Genomic DNA, 22,667 nt, shown 5'->3' with positions numbered 1-22,667 from the left:
ACTTAGATATCATGAAATGTACTCCATACTGTCTTCGCTCATTCCATGCCCTCAACCAGTGTTCTGGGCTGTATCAGATGTGCCAATGAATCTGTCTGGAGTTGTGAGCTGTGGGATACATACATATTTATGTATGAGAAAGTTGCATGTCGGTATGCAAGATGGGCCTCTTCCCCCTCCAGGGGCTGCCGACATCCACTTCGCCCCATCTATTATCTGTCCGGACCCACCAGTGACCAGCCACCATCCACGATGGCCACCGCCCAGCCGCCCAGCACGAGCCCACGCCAAGCGCAACCGGCCAGCGAACTCGCCATCCAAGCCTTGCGGGACAACCCCATCCAGCCTCGTCCGCCGCCCGTCATCCGCCAGAACCGCACGGGGCGGGCAGTGGGCTCGCAAGGATACTCGGCCGCAGACATGACCGTGCTGGCCGAATGCGTCTCGGCGGTCCTCCCGCTGGGAACGACCGAGTGGAACGAGGTGCTCGACAAGTACAACAGCTACGCGGGCAAGGCTGGACGCGCGCTCCGACAGTCCCATTCCCTCAGGACCAAGTTCCGCAACCTCGTCCATCAGCCTGTCGTCGACGATTCCCCCGGCTACATCCGCGTCGCTAAGCAGGCCGCCAAGGCTATCGACCAACGCTCCAAGTTGCTCGTTTCCCAAGACCCTAACTGGGCGGAGTCCGACGAGTATGTAAATAATCCTTCCTGCCCCCTCCCTGTTTCTCACGCCATCACTATTCTTATATACGCATGTCTCAGTGAAAAAGGGACCGGCACGCCCATGCAAATCTCCACGGGATTAACAGGGATCGAGGACGGCCCGATTGAAGAGATTGCCGACGACTCGCGGGAAAGGAGACCAATCGATCCATCGATACAAGTGGAGCCGAACGGAAACCCGGCCGCCAATCCAGCGGCGCCGGTGCGCTCCTCGGAGGAGCGGAGCCAATCATCAACTTCGCCGGAGATGCTCTCGGCGGCTTCGTTGCAGTCCGTCCGTCGCTCTGCAACCAGTCCCCTCCGGTCTGCCGCACGCTCTGCACCGGCCAGGTCCCTCCAAAGGCCAGGCCCGACCAACACCCACCCACCCCGCTCCAATCACTTCTCGCCGATGGGTTCGAGGGACAGACAAGACTTCTCATCGACGGGCGTGACCGGCCGACGCGTTAGGGGCTCGACCAGCGGCTGCTCGAACACGATGCGAGACTGTCTTGAGCCCGAGCCGGGCAGCAGCAACAGCAGCAGCCAGCAGCGGGATACCGACAGGAGCCTGGTGGACTTCTACTCCCAGAGGCTCCATGAGGCGAATGCGACGATCATCCGGCTCCAGGACGAGGCTAGACGGGGGAACGAGGTCCAGGCCTCGAGGCTCCAGAGCTTGGAGGACGAGAACCGCAGGCTGCGCGATAACCTGCTCCAACAGACCGTTAAAGCCGAGTGTCTTCAGGGGCAGCTCGAGATGATGGGCCGGCTCTGGGATCTCTCCAAGGCGTCCTCCTTCGCCCTCTTCCAGCCCAGCGCAAACAATCAGCAGCCACTCAACAATGCCCCCCCCTTCCCTAACTTCAACATCCCCCCCTCCGCCTCCGCTATCCTCCAAATGCCTCATCTCCATCCCCCAACCCCTTCAGACCAGCATAACCCAAACCAAAACCTACCACCCCTAGTGTCAATGTCCATCGGCTCCTCAAGTGTCCCAGCTCAACCACACCCCCTCTCGTCCGTCCCGACTTCCACTGCACTTGAGGAGCACAGCCAAGTGGGCACTTCGGCCGCGTTCTGATGTGCTGGATAGACACATTGTTTCTTCCATCTTGTTGTTTCTCCTCCACTATAAAAAAACAAAATTATCCTGCAGATCTGTATCCAACTTAGTTAACGATGCTCGCTCAAATTAACCCCACAGAAAAATGCAACACATATATCCATCTAATCAAGTTTTCATCACTGTAATTTTCCTGTGGGAGCCTCTTCCCTCATCAGCGGAGAAGCTTCCCGGGCTTTATGTCTTTCTGTTCAGCTATCTCCTGGCGAGCTTTGATCAATGGCCCAAAGAAAGCTATCGGTAGATTGTTAGGTTCTGCGTGTGTAGCCATTCGTATCCTCGATCTTGAGTGTTGCAAAGTTTTAGATAGAAGACGGTATGTTGTGCCATGTGATGGAGCTCCTGAAGCTTGAGAACTGCCAGAAAAAAGAAACACACAAGAAGTGAGTTTCCCAACATGATTTCTTGAGTTTGGGCCTTTCCCAGAACCCAACCACACCCAACCACACCAGGAACACCTCATCATCAACCATGCAACGCCCAGCAGCAGCAGCAGCCCATTCCGAGCCAGCGCCGTCGACGACCACCCATCCTCCCTCGGTCCTGCCGCCCCTCGAACCTGGGACTGCCATCGAACCACCCGCCTTCTCGAGACGGGGGCCGTGGAAATGGACCGACTATCTCGCCTGCTACTTGCCATCCTATGACGGCCCTCATGATGGTCAGTCCTTGTACCCCCCGCTCAGGACGTACAGCAAAAGTCTTGTTGATAGCCATGCATCATATTTTAGTGGGCACTCTCACTCTCGAACTGCCGCTCCCTGAGCCCTATTCGAGATACGAACTGGCGAGTCCGATGCAGAGACACGATGGCCGGCCGATCCTAGAACTCCACCCGACACTGATGACGATCTTCTACCCGGTCCACAAGCGGCCTGTGGAGCCGTTCTGGCGGCGGGTCTTACCGATTGGCCGGATGCGCGGCGCGGAGCCTCGGTTGCGGTGGATCACTCTGGCCCAGATCCAGGGTTATTTGCGGTTCGCAAGCATCACCTCCTGGAAGCGCTGGTTGGCCATCCCGCCGTTGCTGCTTGCCCTCGGATCGACCAAGCTTCCGACCCGCGGAGGCGCGCCGATTTGTCTCAAGAAGGATGCCCCAGAGGATGGCGGACGAAGGCCGTACAAGCTGGTGATCTTCTCCCATGGCCTGACGGGGAACCGGACGTGCTACTCCCAGCTCTGTGGTCGGCTGGCCGCACAGGGATACGTGGTTGCCGCGGTCGAACATCGGGACGGGACGAGCTCGCACAGCCTGGCAACTGCCCAGATTGGCGGCAGGACGGTGGGAAAGTCGGTGGGATATGTGGATATGGTAGACGTCAGTCCGGACACCCGGCCAGACGACTATCTGTTCGCACGCGCCCACCAGCTTGAGCTCCGGACCATCGAACTCCTGGCCGCTGCCAAATCTCTTGCCTCCCTCTCGCGCCCGACTCCCGGCTGGAAGGCCCTCCGAGACGCGAACCTCAGAGTGCGTGGTGTCCCCGGATGGGCCGCTGATGATGGCGCACACTGGTCCGATCAACAGTGGGATCAGTTCGCCAGCGCGGTGGATTGGGATCGCGACGTCACCCTTGCTGGTCATAGTTTCGGTGCTGCTAATGTGGTTGAGTGCAATATCCCTCCCCCTTCTGAAACTAACCAATCTGAGGGCTCGTTTTGACTTTTTTTCTTGCTGACGTCTCGATCTCGCGGTAGATTACAGCCGCACGACACCCCGATCGACCGAAAGGATGGAAGCGATTTATCCTCTATGATCCATGGGTAGAGACCCTGTCCCATTGCTCGGACAAGTTTGTACGTAGCTGGAACACCCCGCCCGGCGAAGGCCCGGTCCCAAAGGACTTCCCATGCTTGATCGTCAATTCGCCCGGCTTTACAATCTGGAAACAGCACTTCAAACGCCTCCAAGAACTCTTCATCATCGATCGTAATAAGTCCAATCAGCTGTGCTTGTTTGCTACTCTCGGTGGGATCATCCATAGCTCGTTCTCCGATCTTCCTGTCTTGGTTGAATGGTGCTCTCTTGATTCTCAACTTGTCATCCTTCTTATCGCTGATCTCCTGCTTATTCTGATATGATCTCGTCCCTCTTTCTCTTTCAGGCTTTGGAAGGTCACCAAGAAGCTGAAGCTGGATTCCCAGAAAGCTATTCAAATCATGACCGATCTGACGATTGAATTTATCGAATATGACGATGCCCAGGTTACGGCTCATGAAGAAGTCCCCCAGAAGGAAGACACAGCAGGGGGCTCAGAAGGAGAGAAGAGTCGATTGGAGCGCTTTCTTGATCTCCACAAGCCTGACCCTAACTACCGCAACCATGAAGCCCACCACCATCAAGACTCGCTAGAGTCTATCCAGCCTGGAAAGCTCCTCGTTCATTTCAAACGCTTCTTCTAGATTTCTCTCTCCTCCCCTTCTCTTACAGAGGGTCAGTATTGCATATTTAGTGCCGGTCCTTCCTCAAATAGATACATAGAGTTGTAAGTGGAGATGCATTGTATTAACTGCAAAAGATGTATTACTTGTGTGTTTTTAGTTATCTTTGGATGTTATGTGTGCGATGAATTATACATAGATGGGTCTTGTTGTGCATATATCAAATTTCATTACATTCTCTTTTTACGATTGTCTTTTTCTAGAAGCAAGCAACCTGACATGCTACGTAGCAGGTTTTGTGAAGCCACCCTCAGCCGTTATTCCAACGACATGTACACTCAATAGCATGGCTTGAGTTGGGCCTTGACCAGCAAGATTTTCATTTTAATCAAACACACTTCACTTCTTTCTAGCTTGAAAAATCAGTTTTTGTGGCTATTTCAAGCTCCCCATCTCAACAATCAGCAATTGTGATTTTAGTTGGGGACTGCAAATGTGCCAACATGCATCAGGCTAATGCAAAATGATGGACATCCCTGATGCTTCCATGAAGAGCATTGTGGTTCAAGGGGAGTGGAGGACTTCTCCTGCAATCTGGGACCCCAGCAGATGTTGGTTTAGACCCGAAAAGTCTAGATTTTTGCAGGGAAATATAGCTTTTTGGGCTCTAAATCACTTCTGGGAGGCCCTCAGATCCTGACTGGAAGTCACCCAGTGTTCTCAGAGCACCAGTATAACACCACTTGAATCTGATTTCAGATAACCTTGATTGCCCTGGAGTGGATCTAACAGGGTAGATAGGCTGACATGGGTTGGACCTCTATCCCAATAGCCAGGTCAATCATGCCAACATAGTTCACCAGGGGAGACTTTGGCACACTCTCCAGAGAGTGCCAGAGTCTAATTTTATGTTGTTCTGGGTCTGATGTGAGTCAGATGTGGATTAGTAAATGATTGATAAATTCTTCTGAAGTCAATGGGAAGTGTGTCAGAAGTGATGTGGAATTATCACAGGACCTTGTGCAATGTTGTATAGAACCATTTAATTTTCTAAGGATAACTTAATTACAATCTGTCATGAAATCATAGTTAATCAATGCCCAATTATTACTCATTTATGGTGAATTTCTGTTGATCAATTTTCTATGTCAAAGGGGTTCCAAACAATGTAAATGTGACTTGCGGGGGCTTTCATGGCTTTCTGACCAGTTTTTGCTTGTAATGGAGCTGTGAAAGGCCCCTCCAGTGATCTGTCACCCTAACTCATTTATGGTGAATTTATGTTGATCAATTTTCTATGTCAAAGGGGTTCCAAACAACGTAAATGTGACTTGCGGGGGCTTTCATGGCTTTCTGACCAGTTTTTACTTGTAATGGAGCTGTGAAAGGCCCCTCCAGTGATCTGTCACCCTAATGTACGCGCGTACAAAAAGGTGACATTGGCAAAGTGGAAAAAAACACACATGCATGTGCATGGAGACATTGGAAAACAAACAAACACCAAAACAACTCACAAGCTTATATATGTTAAGAAGCCAGGATGTCTATCTGAAATCCAAGCTTGATTTGACTCATATTTTCACCCTACTTTCATCCTTTTTTTGCTCAATTCTAGATGACTAGGGAACTCGCGGCTCTGCCGCGGGCCACACCCAAGCCGCACTCTTTCCAGTGCACACCAATTGGAAATGCATATAGCTAAAGTTCACAGAAAAACCTCACAAAACAAGAGTACAAATACAGTAAAAAAAACTGAAGTCAACAAAAATCTACCACAAATAATTAAATGCCCCCACACCTGTTCATGCTAGGGCCATTGTCACATACCAAACCAATCTCCTAACTGCATCATTGAAAAGTTCCAAATGAATGAAATTTGAGGTTAAATATAATTTGGCTTTGTCTCAACTAAGCCTACCATTAAACCTTGAAGGTTTGGTGGTCTTGACAAAGCAAAATATAACTGGCCATTTGCAAACACTGGACTTGGCAAGAATACTCCAACACGCCCCAGGGTATGACCCTGAGCCTTGTTTAAAGTCATTGCAAAAGCCAGGGCCACCAGGAATTGATATTGTGAAAAGTTGGTAGCAAACACCTCATCTGGTTCATGGATGATGGTGAATTTTGGCAGAGCAATTTTAAATCCCTGCAGTTAGGCCCGTCATTACATGAAATTTTAAAACATGTGGTTGAACGCTGGTAACCAGCAGTCAAGTCCCATTGCACAGGCCTGTCCCTTTTGTCAGGCTTTTGTGGCATACCACCAGCATACCTACTGCAACAAAGGAAAGGATTGGGTTTCAGGTGTTCACCCACCACTCAGGGATTTTGAGGGAGCCTGAGCCGCGCATGAACCCACAAACTCCGGAAAAAATGCTGCAGGAATGAAAAGAAGGCGCCAAAAACCAGCAATCTCCAACCCATCTCCCTTGAAGTTTGCGAGAACACAACATGTGCGTTTCAGATCCCACGGCCCATATGGCCGTATATACAACTTGTAACATCTGAAATTCCAGCGGCCTAGGGCACAAATTTCTTCCGCGGTCATGCCCAACGGGTGCCTTGGGGAAGCTCTGCCTACTCGGAAAATGTGGCCTAGGACGCTCGAGTGCCCACTTGCCATGGGAGCGGCCTGGATGTGGGCGAGGACTTCGCATCTGGTGAGGTGGAGGCAAAGTTGGCCTTGTTGGTAGAGTCTCTTCAGCGCGTCTACGGCGCATAATATGCCTGCCTGTTTGGCGAGGACAATGAGTTGCACCGTCTCTGGCTTGGCCGTTTTCGCCAAACGCGAAGTGAGGGTTGCTACTTCTCCCGCGGCGTCGTCTACCAAAAAGCTGACTTCCGTCGTCAGTAGAGACGTCGCCCAGGAGAGCTGGCCCTGTTGTTTTGCGTATGTCAGCTCTCCCAGGCGGGCCAAGCCCCAGAATGCTACAAAGGCCAAATCTGCCACGGCACGGTCGAAATTGCTACTCCCAAAACGGATGTTTGCTATGGCAATAAGCTGCCACAATATGACAGGGGGTTTTGTTGCCCTTTTGGTCAACGTGGTGTTGACCCGTGCCGACGACTTAAGAATTAGTTCAATCCAGGCTTCGTTCCAAGTCGGGAACGTCGCGGAGTGGAAGATGTGCCAGGCCTTGAGGCTGGATATTTACTTGCGCAACAATGAGGATTTCAATATTCCCACCGTTCTTTATGTAGTAGTTGTGACCTGCCCCACGCAAAAACGTTCAAGAGTTTCTCCCGAGGTGGGGAGTGTGCCGAGGGGCTCGTCGCAAGAGTCACAGAATTTGAAGAATTCATTTATTGCACAATTGTAGCTGATCAGAGTCGCTTCTTTCCAGCCCCCAAGCATCACGAGGTCTACTAGTGATGGGGTGTGGGGCATGGACCCGTTTGATAAGAATTCCATTATCTTTGAGAAGGGAAACAGCGAGCTTGAGGGATTGAGTGCCATGGCGCGAGTGGCATAAGGACGACAAGGAACAAATGTAATTGCTGAACGTAATAGAGACACAAAGAGTAAAAACGAGGATGTGATACAAAGGGACAACAAGCAACGGTAAATATATGAGTCGGGCTCCGCCGTGTCGGTCTGAGCCCTACCCAGCTTGGATTACTCAGGGCCACCCACTTAGCTGCCTCAATGGACAGAGGGGAACTCTTGGTGCCCAGCTCGTTCCCCCGCAAGGATATGTAGCTTCGGTCACATGCACAGCCGAGGTTATAGATTAGGGGTGTTCAAAGTTGACTGCATAAAATTATAACACCATAAATTCATAAAATTTTAATCTGAAAATAATGTGTAACACCCAATCACTCAAAAAAGAGCAACAATTCTAAAATGGTACATAAAAAATGATCACTCAAAAGTGTTATGATTTTATGATTTTATGATTTGAAAAAAATATGATTTCAACTTTGAACACCCTTATTGAAAAGCACCAGAAGTATCTTGACTTATGCTGATCAAGGAACCGGGAAAAGAAATGGCACCCGTTCGCTTGAGGAGATCAAAACAAAAGCCCCTAGGCATAATTCACGAGCACTACTGGAAAAGCGAACAGTACCGGGCCAAATAAAGCAAATGGAGCAGACAGTACCGGGACAAATAAAGCAAATGCAGCAGTTCATGAACACAAAAACAGCTAGTATTTCTTACGGGCGGACGATAGCACTGGCAAAGCAACTGAGGCCAAGCCGTATAAAGAAATTTGAATAATGAAGAGATCAGGCTTTCAGGATGTAGGACAAAATAGGTTATTATTTAGGAAATTTGATTGGTGACTGGAAGCATCGACTCTTTAGATAACAGAAAAAAAGGAAGTGTGAACTGCCTGTTTTAGCAGGTGGAAATGCACAAGGCACAAAAGGAAACTGAGCAGCACCAAAAGCCAGGTACCGGACTTAGGAAGAATGCAACAGATTGTGTGGCCGCGAGATGACACGGGCATGCTGAGCGCATTTTCAAATGACATAAAAGGAGGCGACACAGACCAGCAATATCCCAAGGCCGCTGGGGTGTATTGATTGGCTCCGACCAAATTATCGTCTCCCCTGCAATTGTGCCTTCAGACAGGTGATTGCGTTGATATTTGACTTTTTTTGGTTGGAGCTTCCATAGGGAGACTGCTGCAAAAAAAAAAAAAGTCATATCCACGCAATTATCTATTTTTAATACCAACCTTCTTTAGGGAAATATGCCAATTCAGATGGGCCTTTCACATCATTCTAACAGGGGTGTACATGTTGCTGATCTGCAGGAGGCCCAAACTGCAATTTTTAACAAACTTACACACGTGCACATGACAGTTACATTAGCAAAGTGAAAAAAATGACCACCTTCATGCGCACATAAATAATATGAATTGAACCCCAATAATTCATCTCAATCACCAAGCAGTTCAAATTGAACTATGATTTGATTGTGGCCATTGTGTCTTAGTGGTTTCAACCACGTTCCAGTTGGTTGGCAGATCCTCTGAATTTGCTATTTCTTACAAGTATGTTCCATAATGTGATTTTATGTGGGTTTTGAATGAAAAATTCTGCAAATCAATATATTCCCTGGCACTTGGCTAAGAATATATTTGAGCATAAAGATAGGTACATTCTTTGAAAAGTTTGTGTGCAATAAAGCTCACTTCTGCAATTGTAATCATGATGAAACAAACACAAAACTTCAGCAGAGAGATGTTTGTGTGTTGGCATTGAGTTACACATCATTTCACAAAGACTTGAACTACAGTTACAATTGTATTGGGAAGAAATTGAACATAGAGGTAAATTCAACATTGAACTCACATCAGACAACACGACATACAAAATTACGGCCTGGCACTCTCTAGAGAGTGCAACACTTTCCCCCCTGGTGCATTGAGTGGATAACTACTCCACTCAATGACCCAATCCGGCCATCAAGTGGATAACTACTCCACTCAATGACCCAATCCGGCCATTGAGTGGATAACTGCTCCACTCAATGACCCAATATGGCCATCAAGTGGATGACTACTCCACTTGATGACCCGGTCTGGCCATTGGGTGGATAACTACTGCACTTGATGACTCTGGCCATTGAGTGGAGTAGTTATCCACTCAATGGCCAATCTGGTCATTGGTGGAGTAGTTATCCACTTGATGACTGGGTTGGTCATTGAGTGGAGTGTATGTGTCCACTCAATGACCCAGTCCAGCCATTGAGTCAGTATGGATGACTCAATTGGATCATTGAGGGGAGTGTGTACCCACTCAATGACCCGGTCCGGCCATTGAGTGGAGTAGTTATCCTCAATGACCAGTAGTGGTGATCCACTTGATGACCTTTGGGTCATCGAGTGGGGTATGTATCCACCCAATGACCGGGTTGGTCATTGAGTGGAGTGCATGTGCATATGGGTGTTGGTTGACCCAATGATTGGCCTTTCATCAGTTGAGGTGTATGATAAATACATACATGATGGCCAGTCTTGACCTGCCCGGGTTCATGGTGTGATGGGCACCAGTACGTTTCCGTTGCTCAGCCAGCATAAAATCCTCCTGGTGTGAGGTTAAAAATTTAATTGCGCAGCGTGCGCATCTCTACTGGTGAGGTGATAAAATGTTGCTGGTGAAATCCAATTGTGAACCCCCCTAATATATTCATGGCAAGTAGCTTGTGTACAATTTTTTGTGAAATCAAAATCTTGTGCTTCAAGTTCTGGAACATGTAACAAAAAAGTTATTCTCTTAGTATGTACCTATGGGTGTCAAAATAAAATACCATAAGAATGTAGTTTTTGAGGATCTGAATATTACCATAAAATGCTATGCATTTCTTCATGTAGGAAACAATCTTTAAAAGTCCCATCACCAGGGGAGACTTTGACGCACTCTCCAGAGGGTGCCAGAGTCTAATTTTATGTTGTTCTGGGTCTGATGTGAGTCAGATGTGGATTAGGAAATCATTGATAAATTCTTCAGAAGTCAATGGGAAGTGTGTCAGAAGTGATGCGGAATTATCACAGGACCTTGTGCAATGTTGTAATACACCAGGGGAGACTTTGACGCACTCCCCAGAGAGTGCCAGAGTCTAATTTTATGTTGTTCCGGGTCTGATGTGAGTCAGATGTGGATTAGGAAATGATTGATAAATTCTTCAGAAGTCAATGGGAAGTGTGTCAGAAGTGACGCGGAATCATCACAGGACCTTGTGCAATGTTTTATAGAACCATTTGATTTTCTAATTATAACTTAATTACAATCTGTCATGAGATCATAGTTAATCAATGCCCAATTATTACTTATTTATGGTGAATTTCTGTTGATCAATTTCTCTATGTCAAAGGGGTTCCAAACAACGTAAATGTGACCTGCTGGGGCTTTCATGGCGTTTTGACCAGTTTTTACTTGGAATGGAGCTGTGAAAGGCGCCTGGAGTGATCTGTCACCCTAATGTACGCGCGTACACGAAGGTGACATTGGAAAAGTGGAAAAAAGCTCACATGCATGTGCATACATAGAGACATTGGAAAACACAAAAATGCAAAAACAACTCACAAGCTTATTGATTTATCTGGATTGATCAATCTGCAATCATCTGAAAAGATTGTACAAGGTACACAACCCAAACGTGTCCAAAAAGAAAAGAAAAGAAAAAAAGAAAAGAAAGAAAAAGAAATAAAGCGGAGAGAAAACAAATATAACCAAGGATATAAACTCTGTTCATGTGGTTTTGGTTCGGTGTAATTTAACAATCGAAAACAGATTCAGTGGATCGAGTGGATCGAATAAAGAACAGAGAGAAAACGAAAGATGTAGACACGTTTGAGTACAAATATAATTCCCTCGTTATGCCAATAATTTTAGATATTATTGTGTTTATTCTGGGCAATCGAAAGAGAGTTTAATATTAATGAGTATGAAGGAAGAGAACTGAATTAGAACCGACTGCCAAATCAAATGGTATGGTATTATCTCTGGCTTTTCGATGGTGATAGCGACATATCAACCCATCCTGCCACCCACCCAAGAAGCGCACAGTTTTTTTGTGGGGGAGAGGGGATGGCTCGTGATGAAAAGAGATGCAACATAGAAGAATCAATCGTCATCAAGAGTGAGATCGATGACGCAATCAGCTGCGTGCCCGAAAGCCTTATGACGTTTAGCTGGCTGAGCCCTGGAAGACTCCTGGTCGTCATCGTCATCATCATCGTCGTCATTTTCTCCGGCGTTATCGTCGGACTCGAGTTCCAAGACGGTCACCTTACGTTTCTGGTGCAGAGACCCGTCGGGATGGCCGTGCAGACCCGATGGGGCGCCCTGCTTGTGCGCCCCACCGACGCCGCCCGACGGCCGACTTCCGCTTGCGCCACTCTCGCCACTCATCACGGACTGCGAAGCTCGTTTCTTGAGACTCGTCCCGTGCTCGAATTTCTCATCGTGCCATTTCCCGTCCGCCTCGATCACCACGGTGTCGATCGAACTCGGAGCGGCCTTCAAGATCGACTCGAAGTATCTAAAGCAGCCTCCGAACGTCAGTCATGTTCAAAACATGATTGTCGACGACAGCCAATCCAAACTCAACTCGTCCACCGCAATGTCGTCGTTCTTTAACTTTGAGTTGCACACCGGACAGAGCCAGGTCGGCGTCTGCTCCATCATCGTGTAGAACATCTCCGCATCAAAGCATTGGAGATGTTTGCATCGGGTCGACCGGATCGGCGTCTTGATCCGCGAAAACACCACAGGATCTTTCAGCGTCACTTCCGAGGCTGAGGTCATTACATCCTCATCTCCCGAACTTGCGATAACTTCACATGAGACGGATGTCATTTCATTAGTTTTGTGTTGTTCTTCTCTTCCATAAAACGTGTAGCCGCTTCCACTCAACTCTCTTGTAAAACTTGGTCGTGCCCCCGCTTTCGATTGGCTTTCAAGTTCTTCATCAGTCCATAGACGCCGAAATACTCGACTAGATAAATCACAAAGTAGAACCTCTATAAAGAGCATACAACAATAAGTAGGCGAAACGATTAGACTGGAAACAAGAGAGCAAGATACCTTATCAGAATTCGAGTAAGCAATTTCGATTTGGTTAGGTCTACCCTCTTTGAGGTCTAGGGCCTGACCGCTGCCATTTCTACCAGGAACGAGAGCGAGATCAGGAGGGGGAGCGGTACCGGGTTGTTTTTTGATCCCTTTAAGGTTAGAGGTAATTGAGCAGGTGTTTAATTTGATGTCGGTTGTGGTAGGGAATTCGATGAGTGCGGGGGGTAAGGATTGGGTATGGGGTCCGGTGGCGTAGCTCGGATGGTTGTAGAAGGCCTCCGAGGTGGCAAACAGGCGCAGCTGGTATTGGCTCCCAATTGCGTTCATGCTATACAGGAAAGGAACTGGATCAGCTTCCCTTCAGATTTAGAACCCAATCACGTTCGCTTACTGGGTTTGTGACATTTTGGCTCTCTGGTCAGCCGACAGAATGAGCGATAATGGGACCGATTTGCGGTCATTTTGGGCCGCTCCTAAGAGAATCAAGAGAAGGGGAGGAAACAGTCAACATTTGGCTCAGTGAATCGCTGACATAGGGAGTAGACTGACGATGGCAGATGGCCACTCCGGAGGCTGCAGAATCAACGCGATAGAATGGAGATTTTTCGAAGCTGATGGGCAGAGCGCGGGAATTAAAGGGAGCGTGTGAGTAGGAAGGATGAACTTGATGCGGCTTGGGGGGGAATCCTTGGCTGGGAGGGTTAGGGTTGATACCGGAGTTGGCGCTGTAGTTCTGGTTGTGGTTACTGGGCTGTTTGATAGGAAAGCCCGACCTCATGTTGGATGGCGTGCTGGTGCTCCCAAAGACAGGATCAGCCTTTGGTGGATGATGATGAGGATGATGCTGATGTGCTAACGGGGCGGGACCCTGGTCAACGACTGGAGCATTCACTCGCAGAGATGAGGAGGCTGCTGATGAGGAGGGGAGCACGGTTGAGGCAGGGTGGGTTTGATGGGCTTGCAGGTAAGTGTTAAGGGTGTTCCGCAGGTAGGTTGGTGTATATGGTTCGCGACAGTATCGGTAGATGGCTGCTCTGATATAATCGTAGTTGTCGAGTTTATTTCCAATAAGGGACTCTTGGAGGTAACCCTCGATCCGAACGATTAATTCGTCTGCATATATGCAAATAAATAGGCATGTCATAATTCTTAGTTTGAGTCTTTTGCTATTAATTTTTACTGTATTAGAACGAGGAAACAAACGAGCCTTTCTTGCCGGTGAGTCTGGCCACGGTGTGTAAGTATCCGTTGATGGTTCGGATGATTCCCTTGAGTTCTTCGACCCTCAGCGAGGGTAAAAACGAACGAAGTTTCTGCGGCGTGTATGGGATGGTATGGGCCGGGGAGAGCAAGCAAGAAACAGGAAAGAAAATGGAAGAGAAGTGTTAACAGATGGACTGATGGAGAGATAGATGAGGATGAGTGTGACTGGGTTGTGTTGGCTGGGAGATGGCTGTTGCTGATGATTCGCTTACGGAGAAGTCCTGGGCGACGGTGGCCATGCTTGTTTGGGTTTTTCCGTTTTTCGTGGTTGGAGGAGGAAATCGAGGAAATCGAGGAAATCGAGGACGAGGGCGATGGACTGTGCCAACTTACACAAACCCTAACCGCACCACACATAGCACCGGTGTTAGGCTAACTTAACAAGCAAAGAGCCCCTAAAAAAACAATGGCCACAGGGCTCGAATAGCGCGGACTGGAACATCACACAATCCCCCTGGTCATCGAAACTGTGCACTCTCGATGGCCAGGAGTGATGATCATTGAAACCGTACATACAGTCTTGACGGACGGCCCAGACTAGTCTTAATAACCAGACAGCGTGCATTGTAATCTGCCCTCAGCTGCCCGCCAGGCGGTGCCGGGTGCCAGAGGCTAAACCATAAATGCAATCAAAGAGAGTTGGCTCAGTGTAGAGACTGTTGACTTGATTCAATCAGCATGAATCTTGATGGATGAAAGAAAAATATACCCAAAAAGTGAATTAAAGATAACCAGTTGTGCCAAGTGAGAAGTTGGTGATTGTGTGACACTAAAGGAAAGTTGGAAGTTGGAATAATAGATGCACCGGGAAAATTATAAGGAAATCAATCAAGGAAAAATAAAAGAGAGAACAAGCCATGCGCATTAACAAGGGAAGAAACTGCCAGGTGCTTTAATCAATGAATCAAATCATTTCAACCAGCTTCAATGTGACCTGAGATCAAGACATTTGGTATTATAAGGATCACAAAGCTGGAATGGGGAGTTACAGCAACAAAAATGGCGACACCACCTTTGCATTTCCAAAGAGTTGAATCAGTAGTTCCAAAAGGTTTGCACAAACCTTTGGCAAATAGTTTTGCTCTTTTTCCAAGCAGCAAGAAGTGTTTGAACGTCTTCAGGAACCCAATGTGCATCTGCTGTTCTCTTATATTGCACCACTGCATACTCTTTAAAACTTTCTCTCTGTTCACCTTTCAATTCTGCTTGGAACATGTCCAGTACTTCGTTCAAGTTGCTTTTTTTTGGAAGTTGGTTTTGAAGTGTTCATTAGTTTAGTGTTGTTCTTTTGGTTTGAAATATAGAAAATGCAATGATACATACAGGCTAAATCTTGCTTCATATTCTTTTTGAAGATTTCTTAGAAGTTCAGGATGAACAGAATATCTATTGGGCCTTTATGAAGAAATTCAAATGTCAAAATCTGCATAAATACTTTCTGGGCATGAAATAACTTAGCCATGACTAAAAATACTCACAAGTTGCCGTGATGAAGTTGAGATTTCAAGGTAGCAGAAAGAAGCTGTGGCATCCAGATATGCTGCCCTTTAAACGCTTTTACAATAGTTGCATAGTCTTTGTAATCCTGGCCAAAATATTTCTTTGCGACCTTATCAAATTGTTCAAATGACCTGTGAAGTTTTTGGCATTTTGAATGTCAATTTAATCTTTCCAAATCATGATGTTGTATTTTTATTCCCCCTATGGACACCTTTTTATACTTTATAAACTAAGTTCAGCCCTAAATTGTGCAATATACAATATATGTATATAACACAATCAGTGGCAAACTTCAAAATTTATTGCGTATAAAAGGTTTGTCCAAAGAAGGCCTTGATTTATGATCAAAAAGTACCTACATGATCCTTTTCTCAAGCTTCAGGGGCACTGGTGATAAGAAATACTCCAAAGAGTAGAATGGTCTATTTGTCAGATATCTGTGTAATCATTCAACACAAGATTAAGACCCTGTTTGTTGTGCAACAATCAAGTGTGATAAACAATGTGAAAACATTTCCTGCAATGGCTCAGGTCTCAAAAAGCTTTCACCTGAATTCACTACATTTATTACACTTGATTATAAAACTGACAAACAGGGTCAGAGGGATTTGATAGGAGAAACATGAAGCTCACTTTTTCCAAATGTTCTCTTCTTCCAATCCTTGAGGTCATTTCCAATATATTTATGACTTAACTTCCAGGGTACTCCAGTAAAGTCATTTTTAATTTCTGCTCCTCCATCATGTAAAAATTGTTTGAACTTCATCACATCTTCTGGTTTGAGTAGAGATGAACATTCGGTACCTGTTGGGGGGTACCCCACACCGCTTGGCAGGTACCCCTTGCACCCGTTGCGCACCCGCCAGGCGGTGCCGGGTGCGGTGTGAGGTACAAGCTTTTGGGAGAGAAGCGGTGCGGTACCTGGGTACCTCCCAGAGATACCGCCCACCACCTATTATAGTCCCGCAGCTGGGTAGCCTGTGACATATGACATACACAGCACTGTCATCAAAGCAGTAGCGGATGTCATGATGTATATGTTATATCCTCACCTTGCAGACCGGACCTACTCTAGCTCAACCGGACATCTCCACCATGGCTTCCACCCGCAAACGACACAAACCACAATCATCTCAAGCATCATCAATCCAAGGTAATCCGGAAGAAGAATTAAGTCAAACCACTAGCCAAGAAGTAAATACAGATGTCCATCCTCCAAAGAGCACCAGCATCCCACCCTCTGAACTTTGTCAAATGATGACCGACACCGACAAGGAAGAGTTATGTGAGTATCTTTAATTCCTCATTTTTTCTCTCATATACAATTCTGACTCAATATTATTCTTTTGTATAGATCGAGCTCAGAAAGTCGCTTCAAACTCGAACAGTTCCAGTTACGCTTCGTATGGTGTGCCCGAGCTTTCCAATCAATTGGATAAGCATGGAAGGCGAATGATTGCCTATCCTTGCAAATTGTGAGTATTTTATTCATAATAAACAATATTTATTCAATTCTGAATCTATTTTATTCCTTGTCTAGGTGCGGCATTAAAATTAATCGTCCGACCGCGGACTCTTCTTGTAGCAATCTAAACAAGCATGCGTCCCTCTGCATCCGAAAACAACGTGAAACCAAATCTAGTCACTCGCTGGGTAGTCTCGGGATTTCCGGAACTGGCGACTTGCAAGCCAAAGAGGTACGTCAAGAGGTCCTTGTTTGGAGAACTGAAATCTCAGCTGCTGATATTTAGGCTTCAGGTTCCTCAACTCTGCGCAGTATGGTGTGCTGAAGCAGCAAGGCCGTTCTCGGCGCTTACTGATCCAAGCCACAAGGCTATCCTCCATCCCACGGTCCTCAAGAATCTACCAAGACCTCAGGACGTTTCCAAGCATATTCATATGCTCTATTCAGCGATTCAAAGCAACTACCGTGGTGTCTTAAGTGTGGGTTGCTCTTTATTCTTTCATTCATTTCGTTTTTTTATTGCTTTCTGATAATCATTATTCTATCGGTAGGAACACAAAGGCGCTTTATATCTTGGAGTCAATGCTTGGCAGTCGCCAAACGGATTCGACATCTTGGGAATAGTCGTCTACCGATTAGCCGAAGCTGGCCCCAAGGATATCAGTCTAGAGGCTATGCCTCTAGACTTTGTTAGGCTTTCTCAAAGACACACGGGTGAGTACTTGGCTAAGACAGTAGCTTTAGTTGCAGATAGGTTTGGAATTCAGGATCGGGTGAGCCAAGATTTATTATATATATTCTAATTTTGAATGCTGATATAACAAAACTTGACTCTGTAGATTTGCGGGCTTGTGAGCGACAACGCAAAAAACAACGAGGTTATGGTGAAGGAGCTCAAGAAGCTCAAATGGCCAAGGTTTAGGGGCGAGCCAAGCTGGATTCGGTGCTTCGCGCACATACTCAATTTAATAGTCCAGGCGATCCTCCGGCCGTTTGGTACTCAAAAGCGACAAACTTCTACTAACAAAATCTGCGTTTCTGCTGATGGTGACTCGGATGATTCTTGCTCTGAGGATGTAGATATTGAGGAGCAAATCAGAGGGTAATTCCGAATTGAATTTCCCCTCAGACCTCCTTCCATTTCACTCATTGACCTCTTTCTTCTTGCATTAAATCCCTTCTAGCATTTCCCACGCCAACAGGGCTGATTCCACCGCCTTAATAGACGAAGATAGCGATATTCAAAGCGTTCCTGGACAAGATTTTGACAATAATGATTCCCTGAGTGAAGCCAACATTGACCAAGCTAGCGAAGAAGATGAAGGAGACAGTTATACAACTGACTCTTGCAAACAAACATTGGCTAAGGTCAGCCTTTCAATTTCTAACTCATTGAGCATCAACTAACATAATATCCTTCACATCTCTTCCGCAGTTTCGTAGAATTGCTAAGAAATTGAGATTCTCCCCGAATTCAAAAGCCGAGTTCGTGGAGATTTGTCAAGAGAAACAGTGTGAGACTCCGCATAATGTGGAGAGAGACGTTTGAACGCGATGGAACTCAACTTTCTACCAAATCAAAAGTATTGTTCGTTGTGAAGCTGCTGTGTATGTTCTCGCTTCTACTCTTTCCGTTTGAGTTGGATTCAATCAACTGACTTACTTTGAAGTCTTGAGTGGCAGCGCCATAAACGACATGGACTCAAGCGCAAACATCACTTGGATCGATTGGATTTCAAATTGGCACAAGATTTGGTGCATGTCCTTGGTCTTTTCAACGAATTAACCCTCCAAGTTTCCAATGCGGGTTCAGCTCGCCTATCAAACATAGTTATCTACATCGACCAAATCACTGAACACCTATCAACTATTATCAGTGATCAAAGTTATCCTCCGGCACTGAGAAATGCCTGTCGACATGGATTAAAAATTACAAACAAGTACTACAGCTTAACCGACTCATCCCCTCTGTACAGAATTGCTATTTGTAAGTACAATTCTCTTTTTTGTTTTCCTTCTTATTAGATTTCTAACATATGATATTCTCTTTAAGTGATGCACCCATCTTTCAAGGACGAGTACTTCAAATTGGCGAAATGGGAACCCAAATGGATCGCCGAAGCCATACAACTAGCGCGGGAAATGTGGGTTTCCTTTTACAAGCCCAAACAACCAACTAATCCCGGGACGGTCCCAGCTTCGACTTCCAAGGTAGGTCAAATTCTGCTTAGAACTCCATGAACGACCTGCTTACTCATTTGGAATTTCTCTTGTATCTCATCACAGCCCAGGACAAGTATGCTTGCGGGCTTGGGCGATGCTGCTGCCGCACAAGGAGGAAACTGCCCAACTGATGCATTGGATGTCTGGCTAGGAGGAGGACTCATCCTTGACGGAATCGAACCTGTGAACCCGATCAAGTGGTGGCTTCACCAGAAGAGATCCGGGAACATGCATGGTGGCCTCGTCCACATGGCGCTGGACGCATTATGTTGTCCAGGTGAGTTCAAGATGTTCCAATAACCATACACACCGGTCAAAAACTATATACAAATGTGTTGACCAGGAGAATCCCTCCCAGTAAACAGCTATTCACAACATTTAACCGGGAGGAATCCCTCCTGGTCAATGAATCTATACTCTAGTTGACTGGGAGGCATTATTAGTTGACCAGGTGGAATGCCTCCGAGTCAATGACTATTCACACTAGTCAACCGGGAGGAATCCCTCCCAATCAATGACTACGTACTCTAGCCAACCGGTGTGGTGTTCAAACTCGGTAGTCAAATCATTTCTCAGTTCTCCAATTTCACCGGCACTCCTCTCAAGATCAAGGCTTTCAAACTCAAGACTCTCAAGGCTCAAGGCTCTCAGTTCATTCATTTCTCCTTTCTTTTTTTTTCCCTATTCTCTACTCTCCTCTCTATCTCCCTCCTCCTTCCTTTTTCTTGGTCCTAACACAGCTTGCGCTGTGGGTTTTATTCTCTGTCTTTTGCTTTTGGTCTATTTCTTTTCTTTCTTCTCTTTGGTGTGTGTCATGTCTTTCTCATCCCTTAGGCTGTGTGATCTGTTGTGCTGTTTTCTTTTGGTTCTACTTTTTTTGTTTTTCTTTTTGATTCTTGTTTTTTTTTTTCTGTGTGTTGTGTTGTGTGCGCGCGCACGGCGCGCAAGGAGATGATGAAATGTACGTGACATGTTGCCTCCCGAGTCCAAGTTCGCAGAACTTGGAGGAGGGGAGCGGCATGGCATTCTGATCCGCCATCTCGAGTCTAGAGTCCGTAGTCCGATTTCTACGAATCCCTTTCCCTTCGACAAGCCACTCAAATCATCTCGGAATCCTCAACAAAACCGCCGCCAAGAATCCAACCCTCGGCGAACTCTCAAAACCACCCAACAACAAGCTATCACCTTGAATCCCCAGCCTCATCCTCGGACCATCCGTGAGGGCAGCCACCCGGCACTTTTCCCCTCCCAGCGCTGTTGCTGGCCTAGCACCGGACAAAGCTCCATATTTGGTCCCCCGAGCCGGGATCAAACCAGCGACCTCAAGATTTACAGTCTCGTACTGTGGTTTTGAGGCTTCTGGCGGTTATATTTCTCTCTTTCTTTTTTTTTTTTTTTCTTCTATCATCCATCAAATCTCCAAGAATCTCTACTGAACCTAATTTGGATCTTCTGGCTCATCAAGTCCTATCCATCCAATCATTTGCGGCGCTTGGCCGGTTCCAATCCTCAATTTCGCTCTTGTTGGATTTGGAGCGTCAACGTCTCAAATTCTTGTTTCAGGATCAAGATCGACATCAATTTCTTCTCTTTATTGTTTCTTTTTTTTAGTGTTCAGTCGCGGGGCAAAGGAGGGGTAGAAGTAAGTCCCTTCCATTAGTGCACCTCCGGGGTCTTCTACACATCGTCAAAAAGCCACCTAGCCACGCTGTGAGCCGCACCCCATTGTCCGTCAGTTTTCTCCTTAGAATCCGCCACAATGGTCAAGATTAAGTCGCCGAACAAGCGCCTGTGCTTTGACGGGACCAAGGTTGAGAGGTTTATCGAAACCTATGAGATGGTGGCCGGTTTGAACAAGGCTACCGAACTCGACATGGCCAAGCAGATCTGGCTCTTCCTTGCTACAGACGAGCTGCTCAACATCCTAGAGACCTTGGAAGGATTCAGCCCTCCCGACTGGACGAAACTCAAAGCGGCCATGATAGCTTATTGGGGCCAGGTGGACACCGCTTGGTTCACAACACAAGATCTTACTTCGCTAGTTCAAGAATGGGCTGCCAAGGGCGACGTGTCGTCGGCGGTGGAATATCAGACATTTTGGCAGACGTGGGAACCAATTCATTCTTATCTGCTCTCCATGGCTCATATTGACTCGGTGGAGGAGATTCGGAACTCCTACTATCAAGCCTTCTTGACCGCCATTCAGGACGAGATTCAAAAGAAGCTGATCCGCGATGGCACAATGGTAACAACCTTGGACCATCGGTTTAAGCTACCAACCTTCAAAATTCTCAAAGATTTGGTGGACGCTGTGATGAAGGAGCAAACGGCGCTCACTTTTGAGGAGTCAAGAACTGGCCAGCCTGTCGCATCACCTCCATTTCAGGAGGGCAATTTGGTTATGAAGAAGATGGGCGAGGAGCGTCGACCCAAGGAAGTCCAGGTGCCTTCAAAACCGGCCACAACCATGGATGAGCTTTCAAGGATGTTGGAAGCTTTCAAAAATAAAATTGATCAGAAGATTGCAGCCATACCGGGAAAAGCGTCAACGTCTGCGGATCGCCCTCCGCTGGTCTGCTACTACTGCCATCGGGAAAATTATGGGACCTCGCGATGTCAGGAGCTAGTGAAGGACAAGGAAGCTGGGCTGGTGGAGCAAAGGGGAACAATTTTTTTCCTCCCAAATGGGGCTCTGATTCCGTTCGACCGTAGTTGGCCAATTAGGCACGTGGTGGCCTCCTTTCAGCCAACTCAGTCCTCTTCCGCGCCTAGACCTAATGCTCCGACTCAACGGGCTTCAGGTGTCATCTCTACCAAATACAAGGCGAGCTGTGGGTCGCTAGACCCTTGGTTCCCTCCTGCTGTTTCTTCCCAATCCTTTGCAGGTGCATATGAGTCCGACCCCGCGGCAAGGAAGCGCCACAAAGAGGCGCGGCCTTTTAAGGCGCCGCAGGTTCCAGTTTCCCAGGCAAAAAGACCGTTGCGAAAGACGCCAGTCAGTGTCTCGGACCCCTCGCGACGTCAAGAAGATAGTGAGCCGGAGCTTTTCAATAGAATCATGAACGAGCCAGATCCGGAGTTTCTCCCACCAAAGGAGTCCGTAGCGCGTCCAGCTGCCCCTCCTAAAGTCCCCGGCTCCCAGTCTAAGGTCAGGTTCGAGCGCGAGGTTTCTCGCAACCATCCCGACGCCGTTGAGGGGCTGGTTAAGAAAATTTTCGAGCTCCCCGTGACTACGACTGTTGGGGAGATCTGTTCCGTGTCGCCAGCCGTCTTGGACAAGGTAAAGAAGTGGGTTTCACGCCGCCGCGTGGAGGTTGGTTGCGAAGATTTGAAGGTAAACTCGGGAACTCTGGCCGAAGGAATTGACCCAAGCGGAGTTTTCAATCCAAATTTGTACTCCTGCCCCCTCGGTTATCTCAACTGTAGCGTAGGAGATGAGGAGGCAATCTCGTTGCCGTTGGTTGACTCG

The 22,667-nt window shown here is 47.2% G+C and overlaps 3 protein-coding genes across 3 annotated transcripts; 2 read left to right on the top strand and 1 right to left on the bottom strand.

Annotated features, from left to right (window-relative positions):
* Nucleotides 1-252: 252 nt before the first annotated feature.
* PtA15_16A201 (uncharacterized protein) lies at nt 253-1,791 on the top strand (the record flags this gene model as incomplete). The annotated part of the gene is made up of 2 exons (XM_053163869.1): nt 253-695; nt 768-1,791. 2 exons carry the CDS (start codon nt 253-255, stop codon nt 1,789-1,791), a joined length of 1,467 nt encoding a protein of 488 aa, XP_053027850.1.
* Nucleotides 1,792-2,151: 360 nt separating this feature from the next.
* On the top strand, nt 2,152-4,236 carry PtA15_16A200 (uncharacterized protein; the record flags this gene model as incomplete). The annotated part of the gene is made up of 5 exons (XM_053163868.1): nt 2,152-2,163; nt 2,260-2,494; nt 2,565-3,439; nt 3,532-3,851; nt 3,939-4,236. The coding sequence occupies 5 exons, from the start codon at nt 2,152-2,154 to the stop codon at nt 4,234-4,236; spliced, it is 1,740 nt and encodes a 579-aa protein (XP_053027849.1).
* Nucleotides 4,237-11,796: 7,560 nt separating this feature from the next.
* Nucleotides 11,797-14,249, bottom strand: PtA15_16A199 (uncharacterized protein; the record flags this gene model as incomplete). Its single annotated transcript, XM_053163865.1, has 10 exons — nt 11,797-11,886; nt 11,962-12,214; nt 12,284-12,509; nt 12,590-12,695; nt 12,760-13,075; nt 13,139-13,220; nt 13,297-13,538; nt 13,605-13,860; nt 13,955-14,060; nt 14,223-14,249. The coding sequence occupies 10 exons, from the start codon at nt 14,247-14,249 to the stop codon at nt 11,797-11,799; spliced, it is 1,704 nt and encodes a 567-aa protein (XP_053027848.1).
* Nucleotides 14,250-22,667: the final 8,418 nt, after the last annotated feature.

This window comes from Puccinia triticina, chromosome 16A (assembly GCF_026914185.1).
Source record: "Puccinia triticina chromosome 16A, complete sequence".
NCBI lineage: Eukaryota > Fungi > Basidiomycota > Pucciniomycetes > Pucciniales > Pucciniaceae > Puccinia > Puccinia triticina.
This window is presented reverse-complemented; position numbering and strand designations above follow the sequence as displayed.